Raw genomic sequence first — 12,433 nt, 5'->3', positions numbered from 1 at the left:
CCTGCACCCCAACCCCATGCTCTGAGCCCCCTCCTGCACCCTGAACCCCTCCTGCACCCTGCACCCCTCCTGCACCCTCCTGCCGCACCCTGCACCCCTCCTGCATGCACCCTCCTGCATGTAGCAAGGCTGTAGATTACATTAGAAGGCAGACAGTTGTAGAGCACCTGGAAAGCACGAAACATAAACTGAATGAAAAGAAACGAAAACAAGATGCTGAAAGAGCAGGGCCACTAATAGCAGTAAAGAAACAATGCACTGTGTCTGGATCATTCTATTAATTGTATTTTATTATAATGATTGATGGCACTGGTAGGCTTCGAACTTGCTTAAAAGTTGTAAACATATCAATAAAATGTTGTGTTCAACTGATACCTATGTATATTGTGGCTAAGGAAACTAAAGTTTAGAGTTACATTTTTAATTGCGGAAAAATGCGGAGTTCTATGGTTTTTATTGGAGAATTTTGTTTTTTTTATCCCTGAAAACTAGGATCTCTGCAGATGAATGTGTCCACTGTGCAGGGACTAAATGTAATTTCTCTGGTAGCCTGGGATTTTCTGGGACAAGTGATGCTTATAACCTTAGTTAGTGTCCTCTGATTTTGCAGCCAGGGGCTTATTTTCCCCTTTGTACTCATCATGTACAACTGTGTTCCGTGATGGTTTTTATGTGACCCTCATGCACACATGGACGGTACACCAATGATCAGACACTGAAGTTCTTGCTAAACTGGTAAAGGAACAAGGGGACAACCTCTCACTATGGGCTCCTGTCCTACCAATGGCACAGATGTGATTGTTTCTCCACAAGAGGGCCATGGTCAGCAGGAGGCACCAAAGTGCCTGCTTGTGTTGTGTATTATGAATACATTCACCATATTTGTAGTCTGTTTGGTTCCTACATGAAAGTCATTGCCCTTCTCTGTGTTGGTGGGGAGGAAAATTTTTGTTAGGTTAAACTCAACTGGGCAGCATCCTGCAGTTTTTTGGTAGGTGTCTCTGTTCCCGCTCTCAGCCCAGTCCTGAATTGCAGTGTACAGACAGACTCTACTGGGCCAAGGGGCAGAAAACTTCTGTTCATCTTGGTGGGGATTAGAGTGAAATCTATAACGTCCAGGGGATGCAAAGGAAGCTGAAACGAGACTGTGTGGAGAGTAACTTGTAGAGTTGTCTAGTTGGCAACTGGGAAATTCCTGCAAGTTGGTGCTAGTAGTTAATGCATGCAATTACAGAATGTTGACCGTCCCCTAGTCACCATTCTGTTATTTAACCCCTTTGTTCCCTCCTGCTTTTCCACCTACCAGATATCCTGTCATCCTGTCCATTGAAGATCATTGCAGTATTGCCCAGCAGAGGAACATGGCTCAGAATTTTAAGAAGGTTTTTGGGGACATGCTCTTGACCAAGCCGGTAGATATATCCGCTGACGGGCTCCCCTCTCCGAACCAGCTGAAGAGGAAGATTCTCATTAAGGTAAAATTTCCCTTGTGGCTGGTATCTCAAATGCAAAGGAAAGTAGGGGGTGGGGATGGGATCAAAGGCACGCTTACCTAGGCATTGGAAGGGCTCATCAGTGATTTGAACCTTAAAGGGACAGTGCATGTTGATTTTATTTGGGCCCATTTCCCAAGAAGGTTGGATTAGGTTGGTTTTTCCTAGAGGCGCTAGAAAAGATCCAATCTGGATCCAGATACTAATTTCCCCAAAGTTCAGGGTGCTTTGGATTCAGGAGTTTTTTTTCCCCCTTGTCTCCAATGATCTGGTATTTGTACCGTGGGTCTCCTTGATCTGCTTCACTGTCTGGTTACCATGGCACCTTGCGCTGGCAGAGAATGCTTTCTACTCCGCTGGAAATGCAGGATGCTCTAAGGTGGGGAGGGGGCATGAAGCTGAAAACTAAACAGAATTGGGGAGAGCCTCTAACTCCTCTATCTTATTGCCCCCTGGAGGCCACCTGGGAAATGGATAGAGACTGTTGTTTTTAAATATCCTGTGGGACTGAATTAGGGAATTCAGATCCCTGCTCTGAAATTCAAGCAACCCCCAGACAGAATCTCCTTCTGTAGTTTTTTGGAGTCATTTCTTTAGAACCTCAGTGGTTTAATTCTAACCCACTGGTGAGTGTGTGTTACAGATCTCCCGGGGTGCTAAGCCACAGAGGAATCTACAGAGCTTTAGAACCGGCTGTGGCCAGCTCATGTTTTAAGGTCTGGAGGGTCTCTGGTTCAATCCCTGGCATGTTGGCCAAGATGGTACTGTCACATAATCTCTATTATAAATTCTAAAGGACTCTTCCCAGAGCCACCGTACATCTGGTAGGGACTGAGATTGGAAACTCTTAGGGACAAGGCCTGGTTTTGCTATGTGTCTGTGGAGCCCCTAGCACAATGGAGTTCTGGTCTATGACTGAGTCTCCTTGGCACCACCGCAGTACAAAGTGCCCAGTGGGGTTTTTGACATCACTGAATTTCTTGACCCTTCTCTGCAGCGTGGAGGGAGATCTTTTATCCATAATTATGATCTAGAGCAGGGGTGAGCAAACTTTTTGGCCCGAGGGCCACATCGGCATTGCGAAACTGTATGGCGGGCTGGGTAGGGAAGCCTGTGCCCCGCCAAAGAGCCTGGTTCCCGCCCCCCTCAGAACCTCCGAGCCATCCAACGCTCCTTGTCCCCTGACCACCCCCTCCCGGGACCCCAGCCCCTAACCACCCCCCGGGACACCACCCCTTATCCAACCGCCCCGACCCCTGACTGCCCTGACCCCTATCCACACCCCCGCCCCTAACTGCCCCCCGGGACCCCACCCCCTATCCAACCCCCACTGCTCCCTGTCCCTGGACTGCCCCGAACCCTATCCACACCCCCTCCCCTAACTGCCCCCCAGGACCTCACCCCCTATCCAACCCCCCCTGCTCCCTGTCCCCTGACTGCCCTGAACCCTATCCACACCCCCGCCCCTAACTGCCCCCCAGGACCCCACCCCATCCAATGCCCCCTCTCCCCGACTGCCCCCCTTCCCAGAACCTCCCCCCATCCAACTGCCCCCTGCTCCCTGTCCCCTGACTGCCCCCCAGGACCCGTTGCCCCTTATCATTACCCCCCCCCACCCCTTACCATGCTGCTCAGAGCAGCAAAGCCTCGTCACCTGGCCAGAGCCAGCCACGCTGCCTGGCAGGAGCAGCGAGCCAGAGCATTGGCGTCATGTCACGCTGAGGCTGCAGGGGAGGGGGACAGTGTGGGAGGGGCCGGGAGCTCAGGGGCCGGGCAGGACGGTCCTGCAGGCCGGATGTGTCCCACAGGCCATAGTTTGCCCACCTCTGATCTACAGGGACCCTTGCAATAGAGCTGAAGAACGTTAAGGTCGCTCAAATCGGGGCATAAACAGGTGAACATGGTCTCTTCTGGGGCCGCTGCTTCCTCTAGGGTATTTGATCCGAGTGTCTCATTCTGCAGCACAAGAAGCTGGCGGAGGGCAGTGCTTATGAAGAGTTGCCAACGTCTGTAATGTATTCGGAGAACGATATCAGCAACTCCATAAAGAACGGGATCCTCTACCTGGAAGATCCCATCAATCATGTATGTTTCTTTCTGCGGCTGCCACCTCATCCACTTCCTTCAGGTTACTTAGAGATTGTTTGCTGGGGATCATTCAGCCAATCTGAGCTTGTAAACTAACGATAACTCTGCTGGGAAAATCATTAGCATGTGCATGGTAGGGAGCCATCCTGCCTGGGAAGGGGGATGGTGAAAATTACTTAGGGGTTTTCTCACTCCTCTGATTATGTGACACTGAATGTGCCTTGTTTAATAGATCAGGTTCCATTACTGCAGTGAGTTATAAATTAAGTCCAGAATTTTCAGACCTGGGTGCATCTAAATCCATATTCAGGCACCTGACTGAACAGCCTGATTCTTATGGGTCTGAGCACTTCTGCTGTTTCAGTTTTACTGTGTGCTTTTGACGGCCTTTTCTCCAGTCAGTTTCCCTTGTTTTTTGTATGGATCTTTCACACGCATGTTTTGAAAAGGAGGGAAGTGCAAGGGTGAAACAACAGGAATTGCCTGGGTGACTCCGGGTCTAGTGTGGAACCTGAATCTACTCTGAACGTTGTTTTTTTAACTAGATTTCCAGTTGACCGTATCCCGTTGAAGTGTGCTGGAGAGTTCTCAGGCTGATCCCGCATGAGCATCAATTGCATCACCAAGCTACCCACGCTTTGATGCTGTTGTTGCTCAAGAGATACTGAATTAGCAGGGTGTAGTTGAGCTGGTGGTGTCTTGGAAGCTTGCCTGGCTTGTACCTTTTGTCAGTGCCATTGATCATTGTCTTACATGAGCCTTAAAATTCACCAATCACCTTCCCTCGCTACCCCCCAACCCCACCAACCACAGGGCTGAAAATCCATCCCAAGGTATAAGGTCTGCTGGGTGCTGTTTGAATGAATTCCCTGTACAGATCTTTGTCTTTCCCTACAGGAATGGAATCCGCACTACTTTGTCCTGACCAGCAGCAAGATCTATTACTCTGAGGAGACGACCGGCCACCAGGGAAACGAGGATGAAGAGGAACCAAAGGAGGTGAGGGAGATGCTTTCAAAGGGGTTGCCTATGCTCCGGGCCCCTTGAAAACCTCCATTTCATGGACTGCCCAGAAGTCGTGAAATTAGCCCAATACCGTGACTTTTCCGGCAGCAGGGAAGTGGAAGCGGGCAGCCACACACCCCGGTCTCGTGCTCGGTGCGGCGCGTAGTGCATGGCAGCGTCATGTCGGAGTAGCTGTGCAAGGGAGGACTCAGCGGTTGGTTTTACGAGAGGCACAGTTGCCAGTGCTACCACCGCCGCTTGGCGCACAAGCAGCCGTGGCCTCGGCAGGCGTCCGCACATGCCGATCTCGCGCTCGGTGCAGCTCGTAGCCTTCGTTCCACCTGCAGCAGTGCAGGCTACTGTGCCTCGGAAAAAACCCAGCCCCGGAGCCCGCCTACGCCAAAACTGCTGCTCCAGCATGACACTGCCGCGTGCTCTGAGCAACACCAAGCAAGAGATCAGATGCCCGCTTCTGCATCCCCACTGTTTGAAAAATCGCAGCAGTGCGGGGGCGACTCAGGGGCTGTGCAAGTTCTGTGAAATTGACTACTTTACCCATGATGCTACCATGAATTTCTCCCCTCCCCCCGCCCCCCCCCCCAAAAAGTCCTTGATTTTCTCAGGGCCTTGCGTATACTAAGTGGCCTGATTGTCTGAGAAGCTGATCTGAGCATTGATTTCAGCAGTGCTCAGAACCTCTGAAAATCAGGCTATTGCTTTACCCCTGGTGCCTCAGTTTCCCTATCTGTACAATGCGGTTAATGACGTTTATGCCACCCTGGGGACGGTCTGGGCCCTGGGACATTCTATGCTGAAGAGTAATGGATGTAAATAACTGGAGTCCCAAGGGATTTTATTTTAGTGGGAAGGGGAAGGGAGTTCAAACACTCATGGTCCATAGCTGAAGGCCCTCTGCCTCTGAGAACAGCAGGCCCCTTCCACAGTGGGCTCAGCTGAAGTGCTGGTGCTCAGTGAAGTGGGAGATGTATCTCTGCCCCCTGCCAGGTGAGCAACAGCACTGAACTTCACTCTACTGAGAAGTGGTTTCATGGCAAGCTGGGGGCCGGGCGTGATGGGCGCCACATAGCAGAGAGGCTGCTGATGGAGTACTGCATAGAGACAGGTGCCCCTGACGGGTCATTCCTAGTACGAGAGAGTGAAACCTTCGTAGGAGACTACACCCTCTCTTTCTGGTAAGGATTTGCAGCCCCTTTCACCAGCTCTGAAGTAGCCTTAATCCGTGATCTCCTTATCAGTACCTCTAACTTCTGTGTCAAGATTCCTGGGTTCAATTCCTTCTCTGCCACTGATGTGCAGTGTAACCTGAAGCAAGTTACTTGACTTCTCAGGGCCTCAGTTTCTCTACCTGGGATGCAAAAATGGAAATCCAGAGTAGAACTTGAGGTTATTTTATCTCTGTATTTGGCACTGGTACGACTCCTTCTGGAATACTGTGTCCCTTCTGGTGTCCACAATTCAAGAAGGATGTTGATAGATTGGAGAGGGTTCAGAAAAGAGCCCTGAGAATTATTAGAGGATTCGAAAACATGCCTTATAGTGAGCGACTCCAGGAGCTCAATCTGCTTACCTTAACAAGGAAGGTTAAGAGGTGACTTGATCACAGTCTTGAAGTACCTACTTGAGGAGCAAGCATTTAATAATGGACTCTCCAGTCTAGCAAGAGGAAGGTCTAACACGATCCACTATCTGGAAGTTGAAGCTAGACAAATTCAGACTGGAAATAAGGTGTAAGTTTTTAACAGTGAGAGTAACTAACCACTTGGAACAGTTTACCAAGGGTGGTGGTAGATTCTCCATCACTGGCAATTTTTAAATCAGACTGGATGTTTTTCTAAAAGATCTGCACTAGGAATTATGGTGAGGCAGATCTCTGGCCTGTGCGATACATAAATTACAATTATGAATAACGTGCCCCAGAAGATGATCCTTCCTAACTCAGGTAGTTAGCCATCGGCTTATGTCTTTAAGCATGTTGGATTTCCTCTGCCGTGTGCTGCTGACCTCTTTGGTGTGGGTGTACATTGATCATGCCTTTGTCCTGTTTAATGTAATCCCTGGACCAAGGGGGGCCATGCATCCTAGATTTCTTTACTGCTGGTGTCCAGTTTAGCTGGGCCATAGCCTTACAGAAATGACCAGCTAGCGATTAGCTTGAGCCAGTCACATGATGGCATCTTGCCCAATCAGTTTGCATTAGGGAATGGCTCTCTCCCTGCCTGCCCAGAGTCCTCACTCAGGTTGGATGCTGGGGCAGGCAGTTAAGAGCAAGTGTCTCTCTCTCTCCTTGTTCTGACCCAGGCGCAATGGGAAAGTGCAGCATTGCCGCATCCATTCCCGGCAGGATGCCGGCAGCCCCAAGTTCTTCCTGACCGACAACCTGGTGTTCGACAGCCTCTACGACCTCATCACCCATTACCAGCAGGTGCCTCTGAGGTGCAACGAGTTCGAGATGAAGCTGACTGAGCCGGTGCCGCAGACCAACGCCCACGAGAGCAAAGAGTGAGCGCAGCGGGGCTGGGGGAGTTCCTAACCACGTGGCTGCCCGGTGATCTCCTAGCACGCTCCGCTCTCCACCTCACTTTGGCCCTGTTGTGCCCCCCCAGGGGCTGGAGCGTGAGGCAGTGCTCTGCGTGGTATCTGCAGCCTGCTATCCTGCCCTTCTGACCCTGAGCCATGTGGCATTTGGGGGGAGAGGGCAGGGATGATGCTTTGTAGGATGCCTCCCGCTTGCCATGGTTACCGGACCGATCTGTCCTACTTCTGTGCTCCTTTCATCCCCAGCCTATCTCTGCTGAGGGGGTGAGATGGCCCTTAATCACTACAGATACTGTCCCTCTCTCCACCTCCTGTCCGTGTCACGCGCTCCCACGTGAGCAGAGAAACCGCCACCAGTGGATTTGGTTACATTGCGTCATGAGAGGGACCTCGCCCTAGATTGATTCTGGGGCTCAGCTGGATGTGTCTGGGACACGAGCACTCACTCACGTCATGGTGTCTTTACCCAAAGGTGGTACCACGCCAACCTCACCCGGGCCCAGGCTGAGCACATGCTGATGAGGGTGTCACGGGACGGAGCTTTCCTAGTGCGCAAGAGGAGCGAGCCCAACTCCTATGCGATCTCGTTCCGGTAAGCTCCCGGGCTGGAAAGTGGGCGTGTGCATCTGTGCGCTCGTGGATGCATCCTTCCGTCTGTCTCATGGGGAAGGTTTTGTTTATGCCCTGGCCTTCAGCACTCAGGACTGATGCTGCTACGAGGGGGTTCTGTTGCTTTGGGTTTGGCTTGGGAATCTCCACCACGACGCACCGTTTGCTCTCTCAAGCGCCTTCACTTTTCCTCTGTGTGGCCCCTTCCTTGCGCCCCTCCCTCGGCGTGTCGCCAGGTGTGGGGGAAGTCCTCGCCCGCTCGTGCTTAGCGCACTATAAACCCCTTTAAATTGCCAGCGAGTTTGCATTAAGGGAGCCGTTTGTCTGGTCAGGGAGGCGTTCCTGCCGAAAGTTGAGCCCATGCAGATCCTCCGAGATATTCAGGTGCCTACTTCCCATTGATTTCAGTGGGAGACAGGTGCCTAACTGCCTTTTGAGGATCTGCACCGTAGTTCCTCTGCATTTGCTGTGATGAAGCGCTGCATTTGATAAGGGCCTTCAGGGTCCCTGTGTGGACCCTGTGCTGGTTATAATAATATATAATAGCTGTGCTGGTTCATACAGACAGTTGGGCCACTGGATTCTGCAGCGCCAAGCAGGGGAGGCCCAAATCCCTTCCCTCTGTCCCAATAGCCATTCCTGCTCAACCCTCACCTTGCAGGGAAGAAGAGCCAGGCCTGCTGGCGCAGCGCTTAGACGCGGGTGGCTCACGAAGCTGCCCTGTTTTGGGGATGTTCACCCCAGTTGCCTGCCATGTCGGGGGGGGGGGTTCTCCGGCTCTTGTCCCTGTGTTGTCTCATTAACGGGTGCGGCCTTCAGGATCGGTGGGATCGTGCTTTAACTATAAGGGGGTTTCATAGTGACTCGGCTTCATTGCAAGCTTTAGACACATCCCTGAGTTTGTCACCCTCTTCTGACCTGTGGTGGTGCCGCATATGCCATCCTAGTGCTTCGCTCAGATCGCCCCTAGCTCAGGGTGATGGGCATCTGGCTCCACAGCGATTCCTGGGTGATCTGGGGTGGCTGCGCCTCTTCCCTCAATACTGGTGCTAGTGTTCTCTGCTCAGCAGTGCCGCTGGGTAGTCAGGGTGGCCCCAGGCATGGAGGGAAGGTGTGAGGGTTGGCTGGGGGTCTCATTCTCCCAAGTGGCTGCCTGGGGAGGGGGTTTCTCTGGCTGTTTGCCAAGCAGCGTTTCTGGTCGTCTCGGCCTGGCAGGGCGGAAGGGAAGATCAAGCACTGCCGAGTGCTGCAGGAGGGCCAGACCGTGCTCCTGGGCAACTCCGAGTTCGACAGCCTGGTGGATCTGATCAGCTACTACGAGAAGCACCCGCTGTACCGCAAGATGAAGCTGAGGTACCCCATCAACGAGGAGACGTTGGAGAAGATTGGGACAGCGGTGAGCGCGAGGCAGGCCTGCTAACGGGTCGGGGGAGGAAGGGACTCAGCCCATCTGGAGCGAGGGCTTGGCTCTGATGGCCTGGTCTGGAGCCATTTGCCTGCCTCTGGCCATACGGAGGTTGAGCGAGTGTGTGGTACCTGCACAGCCAAATTAGCAAGAGGACCTGGGATCCCCCCACCCTATACCTTGGGTATGCACAGCCTGATGTGCAGCCCCAGAGCTCTCGTGGGCTTCAGCGAGGTTTGTGGGTGCTCAGCACCTCAGACCCTCTGGTCAGCACGTGAGTTTAGACAGGGTCTGTTTCCTACGCGCCAGAGCCCTTCTGCACCTCTAGCGTCTGTGACCCTTTTCCCTGGTAGCAGCAAGAAAAGGGGCTAGTTCTCCCCGCAGCAGATGCTTGGTTTCAAGTGACAGCGTATGTGCTTTTGTTTTGTAGGAGCCAGACTATGGAGCCCTTTATGAAGGACGCCATCCAGGATTCTACGTAGAGGCCAATCCCATGCCAACCTTCAAGGTATTCTCTTGCTATTTGTCTTTACAGGTCGATTTTAATGGCCTGCTTGCCCAGCTCTGCCCCTGGGGCTTTCAGGCTTGCCCCACCATCCAGCTCTGCTCTTGGGCTCCCCCTCACCCCCAGTTCTGCCTCCCATCTCCCATCACTGCCATTCTGTTTGCCCCTGGGGCTGCCCCCGCTGCCAGAGGCCAGACCTTTGCTGAGGGGAAAAGAGGAGTTTCTGGTGGCTGGAAGGCTGGGCTGCGTGAGGACACTTTGGAGGACCTGACCCACTGCCCTGCTGTCAGAAACCTCCTTCTCCTCCACCCCCAACGCCTGCTGCCTAGACAGGAGTCCGTGCTGCTGTGCCTGGTTCCTGGCCCCTCTGTTGCTCTCAGAGAGAGGGAGGGCGGGGGTGTTCCTGGCTTCGTCCCAGCCCGTTGCTAGAGTGCGTGTGCGTGGGTTTGGTCCAGTTCTAAGGTCGGGTCTGTTATTGTATCGCCGAGAAAGTCGGCCGAGCGTGGTTCCCTCAGCGCGCGTCCCCGTGGCATCTCATGGGTCTCTTCATCTGTCCTGCAGCACCACCACAGGTCAGAAGAGGGTGACACTTCGTGCAAAAGTGCAATGTGATCAAATAGCCCCCGGCGGCAGCGCTGGCTCCGGGGACTGCAGTGCTTTTGGCCCTCCCTGTGTTTCAGAGGGCTGCCTCTGAGATCTCCGGGAGGGCACTTCAGTCCCCACCAGTCGAGCTCCCAAGAGAGGGCAGAATCTGCTTTTCTCCTGGTGATCAGAACAGGGTGCCTGGGTTCAAATGATCTGCTCTGACTCCCCCTGCTGGCAGGTTCTGGAGGGGCATGATCTCCCACTGGCTGTTGTTGCGTACTGTGGATTCCACTTCATAACAGTCCTGATGTTCATATTAGCAACTTCCAGTTAATGGCAACATTTTGGCTGGGAACCTCATTATTAATGGGGTTCCAATATTGGCAACAGGCATGCCGCTTACTAGCAACTTTATTTGTTTGTTTTTAAGAAAAGCCCCGGCTGCAGACAGGGAAGGAATTGCTGGGATGCGCCTTCCCTGTCTGCAGCCCTTGAAACCGGCCAGCACACAGGGACTGCACAGGAGGTGAGGGGCTGGGTGGCAGGGCAGCTGGAAGGGGGCTGCAGCCCAGCTGCTGGGACTGCATGGTCTCTCTGTGCTCTTCAGGCTGCACCTTGCTGGGGGACTGCATGCAGGGAAGGAAGTGCTGGGACTAGCAGAGCTCCAGCCTCTGGAGAGCTCAGGAAGAGGAACGGTGCAGCCTAACGGCCCCCCAGTGCCCCCCTTCCTGCTGCTGTCCTGCCAGCAGGCAGGGCTGCAGCCAGGAAAGGCACCTCCCAGCATTTCCTTCCCTGGCTGCTGCCTCATGCACCTGCCTTCCGCTCATTAGCAACTGCCGGATAATGGCAACTTTTTGTGGGCAACCCAGGGGGATGCTAATAAGTGGAATCTCCTGTATTTCTTTTCATGGGGTTCCTAGCAGTAAGAGGAAAGAAACAAACCACACGTTGGGTTCCTGTTTTGTTTCTTTTTCTAAAATCTGCGTGCGAGTTTGTATCATTTGTGTCTCGTCTGCAAAGCACAGTTGCAAGGCCTGAGTGCAAACTGCATTGTTATGCGCGTGTGGGCCACTGCCTGTCTGACCATTTGACCGTGTAAACGTCCATTTGCACGTGATGTCTCCTGATCTGATTGTGCAGGGAGACTAAGTGCCCAATTGCGAACAAGCCGTGTAGAAAACCAAGGCCGAGCTGTGACCTGTATCTGTCATTGCTTAGTCCAATAGCGCCATCAAGCCGGGCAGGGCAGCTATATTTCCTTTACTCACCTCTCTAGCAGCCAGGCACAGGAATGACAGAGAAACAAAATGCAAACCAAACCAGGAAGAGAGAAGCTAGGGAAAATCAATGGCTTTTGCATTTGTGATGGCTGCCATCTTGGCCAGCACACCAGGGGTAGAACCAGGGTCCTCCAGAGCTAAAAGCTGCTACAGCTTGAGCTAAGGAACCCAGGTTCCCTAACAGATGTGTAGCCTCTATAGACAGGCACAGCTAGGTACCAGTAACACACTCTCAGCAGTGGGTTGCACATTGTCCTGTGATGGTTGCTAGATCCTGGCTCTTGGTGGGTGCCCTGAGGCGAGCGAGCCCTGTTTGTGGAGTGGTTGTGCGTAGGTTCTTTGTTACCCCATGATCATACCTGCCATGGCAAGTGGAAGATGAGCACTTGAAGGAAGGAGGCCACATGCTGGCCTTGGTGTCAGCTGCCCAGCCTCATGCCTGGTGGCCCTCTGTTGTTTTTGCAGTGCGCCGTCAAGGCCCTGTTCGACTACAAGGCACAGCGGGAAGACGAGCTAACCTTCTTGAAGAACGCCATCATCCAGAACGTGGAGAAGCAGGAAGGAGGCTGGTGAGTGACCGCTGTGTCTGCCCCTGGTGGATGCCAGAGGATGAGCTTGGTGAGCTTGCACCCATCCTAGCAGTTGGGTCCCAAAAGCCAGCAGCCTCAAAGGAGAAGCCAGGGGTCTGCCAGGGTCATGGAGACGGTTGGGAAGGAGGGGGCATTGCTGCTGCCCTGTCCTTGTCCTGTAGATGAGCAAAGGACACTGGTCTCTAGGACTGTCCATCTGGCCCCAGCACTCAAACCCTTCCTACTTTGGAGGGACACGTGGGGCTGGAGAAGAAGTGAGTGAAATTAAGCTGCAGGGCCACAATAAATGTGGCGGTGGAAAGGGGTTGGGAGGGACG

At 53.1% G+C, this 12,433-nt stretch overlaps 1 protein-coding gene across 20 annotated transcripts in view; it reads left to right on the top strand.

The window, feature by feature from the left end:
• PLCG1 (phospholipase C gamma 1) overlaps positions 1 to 12,433 on the top strand; it is a 100,577-nt gene that overhangs the window by 72,973 nt on the left and 15,171 nt on the right. For all 20 annotated transcript variants that reach the window (XM_043527423.1, XM_043527427.1, XM_043527421.1 and 17 more), the window contains 9 exons: positions 1,307 to 1,475; positions 3,456 to 3,578; positions 4,479 to 4,580; positions 5,592 to 5,779; positions 6,906 to 7,106; positions 7,615 to 7,734; positions 8,967 to 9,147; positions 9,587 to 9,664; positions 11,992 to 12,095. In XM_043527423.1, the coding sequence (XP_043383358.1) occupies positions 1,307 to 1,475; positions 3,456 to 3,578; positions 4,479 to 4,580; positions 5,592 to 5,779; positions 6,906 to 7,106; positions 7,615 to 7,734; positions 8,967 to 9,147; positions 9,587 to 9,664; positions 11,992 to 12,095 (1,266 nt within the window). The remainder of the gene's footprint in view (positions 1 to 1,306; positions 1,476 to 3,455; positions 3,579 to 4,478; positions 4,581 to 5,591; positions 5,780 to 6,905; positions 7,107 to 7,614; positions 7,735 to 8,966; positions 9,148 to 9,586; positions 9,665 to 11,991; positions 12,096 to 12,433) is intronic.

Source organism: Chelonia mydas, chromosome 13, assembly GCF_015237465.2.
Source record: "Chelonia mydas isolate rCheMyd1 chromosome 13, rCheMyd1.pri.v2, whole genome shotgun sequence".
Classification (NCBI taxonomy): Eukaryota; Metazoa; Chordata; order Testudines; family Cheloniidae; genus Chelonia; species Chelonia mydas.
Note: the sequence above shows the minus strand (reverse complement) of the source record. Positions and strands in the feature narration are given on the sequence as shown.